This window comes from Phodopus roborovskii, unplaced genomic scaffold (assembly GCF_943737965.1).
Source record: "Phodopus roborovskii unplaced genomic scaffold, PHOROB, whole genome shotgun sequence".
Classification (NCBI taxonomy): Eukaryota; Metazoa; Chordata; class Mammalia; order Rodentia; family Cricetidae; genus Phodopus; species Phodopus roborovskii.
In genome coordinates, this window is record NW_026126511.1 from 55,359,032 (window position 1) to 55,372,307 (window position 13,276).

Consider the following 13,276-nt stretch of genomic DNA (forward strand, 5'->3'; position numbering starts at 1 on the left):
GATTTCCTGTGGTGATTTTCAGCAGGGCTACCCTTCTTTAGGACCATTTAACCCTACGAGCTTCTGGAGCAGGCTGTTTCAAAAGGTGTGGAAGAGTAGACTTGGGAAAATTAAGGAAGGAGAACAACAACAGCAAAACAAAACAGGTGTGGGGCTGTGGGAATAAAAGAGGGAAAATCAGGAAGTGACAGCTTTAGTGACTGGAGTAGATGGGTATGGACGGACATTTGGGTGGTGTTCCCAGGCTGTCATGCCGTTGGAGTGCTGTGTTCATTTACACAATGTTATTGTTGGTAAACCTATTCTAGACCTGAGCTTGTTTAAGACAGAAACCTGTCTGTGGTAGGTGTGGGCATGTATGTGTGTGTGTGTGTGTGTGTGTGTGTGTGTGTGTGTACGCACACATGTGCGCAAGTGTGCACAAGTGCATGTATGGGGGGTGTTGAGGGGTAGGCACTGTGCATACCCTGCTGGAGCTGCTTTTTCTCTTACCCTCTTTTCATCAGACATAGTATTTAGCATATCTTCTCTAAGATAAGCTTGGCTTCTGGAAACTTCCCCTACCTGCTGATACTGTGTGACAGATGTTTGAATGTTTCATATAGTGGTCATCCGCAGCCCCACATATATGGAGGCCCTGGGGGATGTTGTCTGATCTCTCTTAGTTAGGGTTACTATTGCTATGATGAAAATGACCAAGGTAACTTGGAGAGGAAAGGGTGTACTTCAGTTTATACTTACAGATGACAGTCCATCCCTGAGGGAGCTGATGCAGAGGCCATAGAGGGGAGCTGCTTACTGGCTTGCTTCTCCTGGCTTACTCAGCCTGCTTTCTTATAGAATTCAGGACCCAGCACCACAGCCCAGGGATGGCACCATTCATAATGGGCTGGACTCTCCCGGATTGATCTGTAATTGAGAAAATGCCTTACAGCTGGATCTCATGGAGGCGTTTCCTCAGATGAGGCTCCTTCTTCCTCTCTGATGACTCTAGCTTGTGTCAAGTTGACACAAAACTAACCAGTACAATATTAAACAAGAGATTTATACTCTTGAATCTTCTTCATTAGTAAGATTCCAGAATTTTACTTTGGGGCAATTTTAATTTTAATATAACATTTTAATGAATTATTTGAGAATTTCATGCAATGTATTTTGATCATATTCACTCTATAGTCTACTTCCCCACACTCTCCCAACATGGTGTTTTATTATTATTATTTAAAAATCCAGTTTGTGCTTCCTATATACTCATAGGTGTGGAAACATTCCTGAGTGGTTGGTTAACTTACCAGGGGCCAGACCCCTAAATAAAACTTATTCTCCCTCCCCCAGAGGCCATCAACTGTCAATAGATCTTCAGTTGGGGGTGGGGGCTCTTAAGCTGGATTTTTTTTTTTAACATAAGGAACTTTTCTGAGACAGACATTCCCTTCTAAGTGCTGCCTTACGTACTTCCTGGAAAAATATCTATTAATGTTTCCAGACACAGAGAACCAACCATAGATATACTAGTTGCCTCTGAGTCCCTTCCTAGGAAACATTTGATACTGGCCAAGAGGTTCGAGGCAGTTTTACTTCCACTTATTCTCATGAAGAGGGAGCTGTAGACAGACAGATAATTTTAAAAGTAGCTAGAGTCAGGCTTGGCGGTGCCTGTAATGCTAGCACCCACAAGGCTATTGGTGTAAGTTTGAGGCCATTCATAGCTACTTACCAAGTCTGCACACATGTAGAAGGGTGTGGTCTCTCCAGAAAATGTCACATAAAAATTATGCTTTACATGTGGGAGCAAGGCCTTAAGCATGGCTCACTGCTGTTTTAACATTCTTACTTAAGAAACCTCTGTATATAAGGAGTACTGTCTTTAGGCAAGCAAGCTTTACAGCAAATGTTGTTAATTGTTATGGAATTCCTTACTCGTATCTGGTGAAAGACTTTAGCCAGATTCTAGATAAGAAGCCCATTCCCTTCCTGTATCTCCTTAATTTCCTCCATCTTTATACGCCACTTAATATAGTGTAAATGCCATGTAAATAGTTATTTATTGTTTAGGGAGTAATGACCAGGAAAAGTCAGCATGTTCAGAACAGATGCAAGTTCTCCCAGTGCCTGACCTGTGGATATGGGAAGACATCCATCCAACCTTGTAGCCATTACCTTTGTGGGCATTGAGTACTTGAACTGTGATCAGTTCTGCTCATTGACTGCACTTTAACACTTACCTGACTAACTTAAATTTTAATAGCTACACATGGCCAAAGTCTACCATATTGATCAGGCAATCTAGAGTTCTACAAGTTTGATTAAAATGTGTGTGTGTATGTGTGTGTGTGTGTGTGTGTGTATGTGTACACAGTGTAACACATTAATTATAGAAGATTTTGATATTTCAAAACATGGAGTCAAATCTGCCACACTTGAGACACTGCCGAGTATATTATAGTATGTCCACCAATCCCTTTCATTCTCAAGAGACTGATAGTTAATATTCAGAGGCTCTTTTTGTCTAGCCCCTCCCCAGGCAGGCTTTTCTTGATACTGGACCCCCTAGATTGCTCTTACCTTGATCCATATCCCTATTTATCCAGCTAAACCCAATGACGAGTCTCAGTTCAAATATGAACCTGATCAGATGAACACAGATTGGTGCCATCTTCTTCTTAGTTTCACCCTCCTCCACCCTTCCCACCTTCTCATTTGGTTGTAATCTGTCCATCCATCCATCCATCCTCTACATATCTATTATCTGTCTGTCTGTCTACCTTCGTCACACTTGTTCATGCTACAGGGCATGTGTGGAGGTCAGAGGACAATTCTCAGCAGTTAGTTCTGTCTGTCCACTTTGTGGGATCTAGGATTGAACGTAGGTGGGCAGTTATGTGTGCAACCACTTGTACTTGCTTGAGTGACCAGCCAGCCAGCACTGCACTTCCCCACTAGAGCTGGGACATCCTCCCTGCTACATAACTAGTTCCAGGCCTGCCAGGGCTATATGTTGAGACTCCAATCTCAAAGAAAAAAAAAAAGGTTAGACTGTTCTGGGCTGGAGAGATGGTTCAGCCATTAAAGGCTAGGCTCACAATGAACAGTTAGACTGTCCTAAAGCTCAACCCTTTGATTTCTGTATCAACCTTTGCTTCCTTAGAGATCTCATCAGTCTCATTCTTGCAAATGCCCACACTGACATCTCAGGCTGAGCTCCAGTCACGTGCTAGACCCATACCTCTTTAATGTCAGCTTCCCACTTAAAATATCCTGCACTGAATCCTGATTGTCTCTCCTAGCATCTTCATCAATAGAGTTAGTGACTTCTCACTCTTTCTTGTTCTTGGAACATAATTTGGCATCGTCCTTGAGCCCCTCCCATCATGTGGACCAGCAGCAATTATTTTCGAAGGAGATAATGCATCTAGAGCCCAGCAGACCACTTCTCATCACCATTTGCTTCTGTCCTGGTCCACTCTACCACCACATCTTGAAACAGCCTCTGGACTTCTGAACTCCTTACTCCCATGTTTGCCCAAGTACAGACATTTCCTGACTCGTGATAGGGCCATGTTGACAAATACATCTTACGGTGAACATACCAGGAGTGAAAAATGCCTAAATCCAACCACCCATCTATACAATCCAATTTAGCACTACAACACACCGTGGAGTGTCTAGTTTCCTTAGTGACCTCAAGGCTGACTGGAAGCTACAGTTGCTGCTGATGCCCAGCATCTTGAAATGTGGTGTGTGTGTGTGTGTGTGTGTGTGTGTGTGTGTGTGTGTGTGTATTGCAGGGTCTTGCTGGCTTTAAACTCAAAAGCCACTTGACTCAACTTCCTGAGTACTGCTATGCTCCACCATTTCCAGCTCCAGACATTTGCTTTTAAACTTTTAAAACCAGTCAGTTCACATCTGTAATCTAAAACTTTTCATTGGCTATCCATCACACCCAGATTAAAACCATAAGTCCTGCATGGCCTCTGAGGCACTGAGTATGCAATGAAGTCACCCCACCCTCCCTTCTCTGACCCCATCCTTTGCCACTTTGCCCACTACCTCTGTGCCAGTGACACTGCCCTGTTCCCCTGGACATGCAAACACACTCCAGCTCTGCCGGGGACACTTCTTCCAGACACCTTTTCTCACCTCCTGCCAGTTCCCTGGTGAGATAGTCTCTGGTGATGCTTTCAGATTTCCTCTGCCTCCCAGGCCCCATTTCCTGCTACTTCCTCTTCCCCAGCACTTCCGTTAGGTGGCTGCCTACGCCTACTGCAAACTCATGTGCTCTGAAGCTGGAGTGGTGCCTGGCATACGGCTGGCCCGCTGTGCTGCTCTTGTTTTAACCCTGTAGGAAGTGCCACTGACCTTTATCTAGAGTTTGTCACTAGCATATGTCAGCTTTTTTTGTTGACAACAACGAACACTTATCAAGCTCTACAATGTGCCAAGATTACAAAGGTTTCAAGCGTGTGGAGTTCATCCTGTCAAACAAGCACAAAGTGATACTGCTGATCAGCGCTGCTTCCCCCCACTTTCCGGCACAAAACTGAAATTCTATCTGCATGCTGAGATACACAGAAAGACCTGGGTTACAGCTACTGGACCTCCCAGGCCTTGCGATAGGATGGAAGCATGGTCTTGCTTGGACTTGTCATTTGCTCCTAGACATTCTCAGCCAAGCCTGCCTGCATGTAACAATGGAGTGCTTAATCAGTCCCAGGAGGAGACTGTCTTCACACTTGTGTGCCCTTGGGCTCCAAATCTGCAGACTGAAAATCATCAACAAGAAAGTGTCTGACTTCATGTGTGCAGACCCTTTCCTGTCATTAGCCTCTAAACCAGTCGTTCTCAACTCCTTTGGGGGTTGAATAACCTTTTCACAGGGGTTGCCTAAGACCATGGGAAAACAGATTCTTACACTATGATTCATAACAGCAGCAAAATTGCAGTTATGAAGTAGCAATGAAATAATTTTATGGTTGGGGGTCACCACATGAGGAACTGTATTAAAAGGTCCCCAGCATTAGGAAGGTTGAGAACCACTCTTTAAACAATGTAATAGGAGAGTCATGTGCTATAGCATTTTTGTTGTGTAAGTCATTTACAGATGATCAAGGCAGGATCTACAGATAATGGGATGATGGGCATAGGTTCTGTGCAAATGCTATGCCATTTTAGGTAAGGGACATGGCCATCTACTGGGATAGGGCAGGAGGACCCTGGAGTTAATCCCTCACCGATGCAGAGGGCCACTTCATTTGCTGTTTCTGAATCAACACCTCTAGGTTGTTAACATTTCTTATTCTCCTTATTCTTGGTGTCCTTGTCAGTTTTGAAAAACACCAGGCAAGAAGTTGAATTCTGTTTGTTCTCCTAATACTTTGCCCTTGATTAGGCAGAGGCTGTAGGGGGAAAGGGCTTAGAGGTCAAGGGCCATTCTCATTGCAGCACATCTGGGAGTGAACAGTCAGTATGACTCACCATGATTGATAGGAACCTTGAACAACCTGACTAAGGTCCTGTTTGCCTTGCTTTGCTATGGCTGAGTTACTCCCTGTTTCCTTCCTTACTATACTTTTGAGAGTGGCTCTGCCTAAGTTACATTTAGGGGTGGATGGAGGACTTACATAGTTTATTAGAGTGGCTTATAGACTGTGGTACAGCTAGTTTAACAATGGCCGTCTCCCAATGGAACATCCAAGAATCTAGTAGTTGTTCAACTCTTTGGTATATGCCGGAATCCCAAAGACATAGGCTCTAATCCCAGCAAAGGACTAGACTCGCCAGTGAGAGTGAGGGCAAGCCAGCAAAGCGTGACATGAGGGAGCTTCCTTCTTCCATGTCCTTTATGTAGGCTGTGTGACCCAGACTAAAGGTGTCTTCTGACCTAAGGTCCGAATTAAAGGCGGGTGCTCCCACTTCCCATGATTCAGTTAAGAAAAACCCCTCACAGGTGTGTCCAGCTGCTTGGGTGTTAGTTATTTCAGATGTGGTCCAGTTGACAACCAAGAATAGCTGTCACAGAGTGTGACCTCATGTCCCTGAGGGTGGTGTAGTTGCATAAATTGTTGGAATTCTTCCACAATGGTACTTTTATTTGTTTATTCATTTCTATGTGATGAAACCTAGATTTCACTGCCTTGGCCCCTGGGCACTCTCTTAATGGTTATATGTGTCCCTTTGACATCTGGGCTAGCCAGGCATCACCTTAGCACTTCCTGGCTTCCCGATGTGGCAGACTGCTCCAGCACCATCTTTCATCTCGCATCCTCAGTCCTACGACTGTTCCTTTCTCCAAGGTCCTGCTTCCTTTGACTGAAGAATGGGGTTAGAAGCCAGTTTGGACCCTGAATGTGTTCTGGCTTTTTTTTTTTTTTTTTTTTTTTTTTTTTTGATACATATCTTACTGTGTAGCCCACTGCGGCCCTGACCTCAAACTCTCTTGTCTTGACCCCAAAGTTCTGGGATAACAGGTACATTATTTGCACCCATCTGTGTTTTATAACTTTGTGTTTAGTCCTTTGGAAATGGTGATTTTTTTGTCCTTTTGGTTTTCAGTAAGTCTGGAAGGGTGGATGGGACATAGGGTGAAGACTCTTGCTCAGGTCGTAGCTCATTCTGTAGAGTGCAGGCTAGCGTGGGAGAGCCTGTGGCTTTGCACTTCAGCACTGTACTAACTGGGGTGGCAGCACACAAGCCTAGAATCTCAGCACTCTAGAGGTGGGAGCAGGAGAATTGGGAGTTCAAATCCCTCAGCTCCCTGGCCAACCTGGCCTGTCACAGGAGACCTTGTCTGGACGCAAGAAAAACAAAAGTTAGATCTTGGGGTTTTTTTTAGAGAAGCTCACACACATGCTCTCTGGTATCCTTCTTTCTTAGTCCCCCCGCCCCCCACATTTTAATCTTTTTAAACATTATTTAAATTATGGGTATTGGTGGTGCACACCTTTAATCCCAGCACTCGGAGAGGCAGAGGCAGGCAGATCTCTGTGAATTTGAGGCCATCCCAGTCTATAGAGCTAGTTCCAGGACAGGCTCCAAAGCAATACAGGAAAACTCTGTCTCAAAACGCCAAAAATAAATTATTTAAACTTTATTTTGTATGCATTGGTGTGAGGTTGTCAGATTCCCTGGAACTGCAGTTACAGACAGTTGTGAGCTGCTATGTGGGTGCTTGGAATTGAACCCAGGTCCTCTGGAAGAGTAGTCAGTGCTTGTAACTGCTGAGCCATCTCTCTAGTCCTGCCTTTCTTTCTCTTAACCCATATTCTTGGACTCTACACTAAGCATATCTTTTGATAAAAATGCTTATTCTTTGTAAAAATGAAACAAAACCTGAAACAAAGAGCAAGGCTCCTGAGTCAGCCCTCTTGGCTTCCTTTCCTAGTCATAGCACAAGCAGCCTGCCTCGGAGTTATCCCTTGATGCCTTCCTTTCCTAAGTGTAAAAGAGAAACGGATAGCATCTATTGCAAAGATTAACAGAGGTGAGACCTGAAAAGTGTCTATTGGTGTCTGGCACCTATTCCATGCTTGGATGTGCTGATAGTGGGAGACATTATCTGGGGGCAGAGGGTGGATAGGGACAGTGCAGCTGTCCCTCAGTATCCGTGAGTGAGAGCTTATGAGGTCCCCAGGAGGTACCAACACGGATGCTGGAGTCTCGTCTGTAAGTAAAAGAGGCAGTGTTGCAGAGGTGACACCCATCTTCCCTTTAAGTCCTTCTAGATATCCTGTACCAAACAATCCAGCATAAAGGCCATGTAAACTTTTCAGATATTTATTAAATGTTATAAGAATGAGAGGTTGTATAATTTTTATAGTTGCTTTATATAAGACATGAAAAGTGATTGGATCAATAAATGATTTGAATCTTCTTTTTTTTTGTGGATTTTCTCCCCAGTGGACTCATTGGTCAGAGCTGGGCTATGCTATTTGCCAGTGGAGGCCTCAAGGTGAAACTTTATGACATTGAGCAACAGCAGATAACAAACGCCCTGGAAAACATCAGGTAGGCCTGGCTGGAGGTCATCAGATGTCCCTGCTCCTCTCCATCCATCTCACTCATCAGATCCTCCTGGCTGTGACTATCTGTACCTGCCTGTTTTCATGGCACAGCTCTTGCAGTAACTCCGAGACGACAAAGGCCAGGTTTAAGGTCCACCGGAAGTGGTGGGGCGCCTGTTGTGAAGAGAGCCTTTACACTGGCAAGTGAGGGAGAGATGGGATGTGTGAATGTTAGCCTTCGATCCCATGAGTGTCTCCGCAGTTACTTATGTGTCCATTATGGTGATAGGGATGCTGGCAGCCTTGCTTTAAGCTTTTAGAGATATTTTAGACTCACAGCAAGATTTAGAGGAAGGAATAGTGATTTCTCATGTGCCTCAAACTTACCAAAATTCAATGTTTCTCACCTTCAACATTCCTCTCCCATAGTAGATGAGAATGTCTTGATAAGTCAATGCCACCTAGAGTCCTTGCTTGATCTTAGGGTTCTCTTCTGGTATTGTATATTCTGTAGGTTGCCCTCTGTGTGTTCACTGTTACAGGAGCACGTCAAATATTTCCACCACCCAAAAGATGCTCTGTGTGCCTCTTCATGCATCCTTTCCCCAGGCCCCGGTGACCACTGATATTTTTACTATGTCCATAATTTGTCTCTTGAGAATGTTACATAGTTGGAGTCAAGTAGTTTGTTAGTAGCTCTTTCCAGTTAGAATCTTTCATTTAGCAATATGCTTTTCAATTTCCTTCATGTATTAATGAACTATCACATTTTAACACTGAATAATAACAGTCCATTGCCTGGACTATTCTTTAACTTTCTGAAGAGTACATTGGTTGCTTCCAAGTTTCTAAAGTTATGAATAAAGATGCTATAAATATTCATGTGCAGATTAGTGCTGACATGTTTCAGTTCCTTTGAATAAACACTGAAGTTGGAGACTTCCTGAATTAAATGGCAAAAGTATATTTGGTTTTATAAAGAGCCATCACACTAACTTCCAAAGTGGCTGTACTGTTTTGTGCTCTCCCCAGCAATAAGCTAGAGTTCCTGGTCCTCTGTATCCCTGAAAGCAGTAGGTACAGCCAGCATTCTGGGCATGGTACCCTCTTGTCTTTGATCTGCTGCTGGCATATGACATGTGTCAACTTTCCACACGATTTTTTGCCATCTGTCTATTCCAGCTCTTTCTTCGGTGCTGATGATTGAACCTAGGACCTTGTATGTGTAAGCATGTGCTCTATCATTAGGTAAATGCAATTTCTTTCCTTCTTTCCATTAAAAAACATGTTTCTGGCTAATGTGGGATCCTTAAAGATTTTCATTTGCTGTGACTTCCTGGCACATAATAATTACTCGTACTCAGAATCCTATGTAAAGATTTTGTAAAGTGACTCTTCAGAAATTCTGGTCCACTATATTTCTGGGAGTAGAAGTCTTCAGAGAATATTCAAATACATCAGTAAAAGTATATCGATTGGATCCCTCACCAGAGTCTGCAGATGCCCAAGTTGCTTGTAGGCATGTGGGGTAGCATCTATATTGAACCTACTCATCTCCTGTATCCTTGTATCCTTTCCACCATCTCCAGGTGGCTTGCTATCACCAATGCAATGCAAATGCTATGGGAGTAGTTGTGCAGTATTGTTTAGGGACAATGACAAGGAACAGTCTGTGCATGCTCCACACAGATGAAAAACATTTTCCTGTATTTTCTGCCTGTAGTTGGCAGAACCTGAGGAGGCAGATCCTGAAGCTGGGAGGAACAGCAACACTTTGTCAAAGTCATCTTCTAGTCCCATATGGGTAGTTTATGTTAGAGCTTCGCGGACCTTGCTTTGGAAATGGCAGCTGGCTAAAGTGTCAGTTACCAGAGGTTTTAGGGTCAAATCCTGGGCTCCAGTTGCCCAACAAGCTAGGCTCAGTAACGCATCCTGGCACACCAATTGCAGCCACAAGCTACAGTGAAAAGGAGAGGTAGGAGATTTAGTCAGGATGGCCATATGGGGAAAAGGAGCAAATAAAAACAGTCAAGTGACTCCCTAACACAAGGCTTAGGTTTAAACAGTGGGCAAGTGGTACACATAACTGGGCAGTCCTGCTCCAGGTGTGGTCCTGCCCATTACTGAGCTTTTATTGTCTACCTTCTGGTCCCACAAGGTACCCTGGTGAGCTGCAGAATCACAGAGTAACTTCCAGGGAGCCAAGTTCCTCCTTGAGCTGCCACCGGGGCCTTCTGCCTTTTCCTTCTCTCAGCATTAGGCTCCCAGGGGAATTTCAGTCTTTGGAGATCTGTTATCTCAAAGTCTGATGGCTGAGCGGTGTGGTTCCACGCCTTGGCACTGTATCCTTGGATGGTGACAGCTGTTCAGCAGCCCCAGACCTGCCACTGGTTTTCTGGTGATTGTGTTTGTGGTTGGTGGCCCCAGAGCTGAGCGATGTCAGCTTCAGAACTGTCCTAGTATTGTTGTTGGCTGTAAGTGACCAAAACTGCCAGCAGCTAATAAAGTACAGGGAGTGTTGCCATGAAGTGATGGGTCAGAGTCTTTGTGGCCCCTGGCATTTACCTGCCAGTTTCGTGGGGGAGTGTCCACTGCTCTAGGCAGTGGGCACCATTAGGTTTGAGCTGTGCATTTTGCTTTCAGTGATTGGCATTTATCAGTGTCACAGGAGCTCTGTGCCGGTCACTGCGGATGACAGGTGTTGTCTCAGAGCCTGGGATATAACAGGTTCTAGGTGTTAGTAGGTTTTAGTAGGAACAGGGCTCATCATGTAGCCCAGTCTTGCCTCAAACTTGGGACAGTTCTCTTCTTAAGATCCCTCACCCCACAGCAGATGTGAGACAAGATACCCAGCTGCTGAGGTCCTCAAAGGAGACTTGCCTGGTGATACTGATTTTCTTGCTTGCTCTTTCTGTTCTGATAATATTCTCATAGATCCCCCCTCCCTGGTCATGTGTCCCACCCCCATGATTTGGCTGACTCCCAGGCTGGCCTTGAATTCTATATGTAGCCATGATAGCCTTGAACTTCTGATTTTCCTACTTACTTCCCAAATGCTGGGATCATAAGAGTGTGCCACTGGTCCTGGCTTTATTCTGATTGTTCTGAACATTTTACAGCAGGAAAACATCCTGGTGAGCTGGCTCGGTGGTTAAGAACATTTGATGCTCTTTAAGAACTTCTTTGTTGAGAGCGTCCACCTCAGGCAGCTGACAACTGTGTGTAACTCTAGCTCAGGGCATGCAAACCCTCTTCTGGGCTCTTCAGGTACCAGTGCTCACAACACACACACACACACACACACACACACACACACACACACACACACTCACACACTGTTTTAGACTGTCTTAGAAATCCCTTGTATGTTAGATTGACTGTAGACCAGTGGCCCTGAGCTACATGTCCCCTCTACTTTCAGAGATGGTATTTGTTTATATTTATCAGTTTATAGCCTTAAACCTGCTGTGTAGCCCAGGCTATCCTGGAGTTTACAACCTTCCTGCCTTTTCCCTCTGTCTTTCTTGGTAACTAATCTTAAATAGTAGAAATAGTACATATTCATCTAGAAAGTGTGAAAACAAATGTAATATAGGAGACGTTGACTTTTTTTTTTTTTTTTTAATATTAAGACATTAGAAGCTAGGCATAGTGAGTGGCTCAGAGGCAGAAGGATTGTGGTAAATTCCAGGTTAGGCTGGGCCACAGACTGAGACCCTGGCTCAAACAAAACAGGAGTTATGCGTACTATGTGACAGGAGGTCTTAGTGCATGGAAAAACAAATGTCATCCAGGACTACTCTTTCCTAGCAGGGAGGCACAGTGAGAAACTTGTTGCTCTCTCAGGTGGAGGGCGTATCTAAAGGGGAGGGCCCGTGCCCATGCCTCCCCGCTTTGCCATTGTTCTGCTCTGAGCTCGAAGGTGTTTGGTCTCAAGCCCTTCAGAGTAAAGGGCTTCAAGGACACCTTAAGAAGATAAACTGAAACCCAGTAAGCTGAGTACTCAGTTGCCTGCAGATCTGAGTGTATTGTTTTTTTTTTAGGATTTGTAGCTGTTGCATTTCTGCAAGTCCTCAGCCATGGGTTATCATTTGACTGCCCACCTCTGCTGAGGGATGAGCATGCTGTCTTGTGTGGCTCAAGTCCTAGGCTGTGATCACTGCCTTTGGGTGGTGACATCTGTATTTGTCATCTGCCTTTTTCTACTTGCTATGGTCCCTGGGACTCATTTCCCTCTGCAACAGCTTTTTTTTTTTCTTCTTCTTTTTTAAAATATGGATCAGGAGTTAATAAACCACTGGAAGTGATCTCTGAAACAAGGCAGCTGCCCTGCCCTCTGGCTCCTAGACAGCTGACATCGTGGTTTCTGAGCATGCCCTGAAGGTGACCCCATCCCTTGTTTTTAATCTTTCCAGCCTCCTTTCAGCCCTAGCCTAAACTTGATCTTAAACTCTGTTTCCACCTGGATTCCCCTGGATTTGCTCTTTGCCTGTTTGGAAACTTAATCTTTTTGTTTCCCCATGCACCTTAGGCTAGGGCAGCTGGAATGATGGGTGAAGTGGGTGGTCTATGCCCATAATCCTAGCACCTGGGAGGTGGAGACAGGAGGATTAGGAGTTTGGGGTCCTGAGACACTGTCAGAAAACAACAACAGCAGCAATAACACAAAACCACTCACTCGAATGTGGACCACAAAATGGCCATAAATTATTCCCCTGTCTGTGGACACCAACACACATTTTTTTTTTTTTCTTGTTTTACAGTCTGGGGATTGAACTTGGGGGCTCATGCATACAAGACAAGAATCCTCGGTTGGCCCCTTTGCAATATAATGTTTGTTTTGTTTTGAGGCAGCCTCACAGTGTAGCCCAGGGTAGCCTCAGCCTTCCAAGCCCTGGAATTACATGTATGTGTCAATCCGGCAGGCCCTGGGATTACAGGTGTGTGTGTCAACATAGCACAAGGTGGCTTTCTACTCTGACCTTGGACTTGGGCCAGGCGGTGTGGACTGGCCAGTGGAACAGTACTAACAGTGACTCAGCAGAAACCTGGAAGGCATGGTGCATGGAAATGCTGCCACTTTCTGCTGGGAAACCTTCCTCTACCATTGTTCACTGTGACCTCCTAGCACTACCCAGTGCCATCTGCTATATAGAAAGGCGATGCAGTTTAGACCAGCAGCCTCCATGTTAGAGAGCCCCGCCAAGATGGCCAACCCAGGGACCATGGCAGGACACGTGGGAACTACTGTGCCTGCCTTGGCTGGGCTTCTGCAA

The 13,276-nt window shown here is 44.9% G+C and overlaps 1 protein-coding gene across 2 annotated transcripts in view; it reads left to right on the forward strand.

The window, feature by feature from the left end:
• Positions 1–13,276, forward strand: part of Cryl1 (crystallin lambda 1) — a 97,663-nt gene that overhangs the window by 2,433 nt on the left and 81,954 nt on the right. Inside the window, exon 2 of one of the 2 annotated variants that reach the window (XM_051195617.1) lies at positions 7,897–8,004. The exons of the other annotated variant lie outside the window; for it this stretch is intronic. Within the exon in view, the coding sequence (XP_051051574.1) occupies positions 7,897–8,004 (108 nt within the window). The remainder of the gene's footprint in view (positions 1–7,896; positions 8,005–13,276) is intronic. 2 annotated transcript variants of the gene reach the window in all.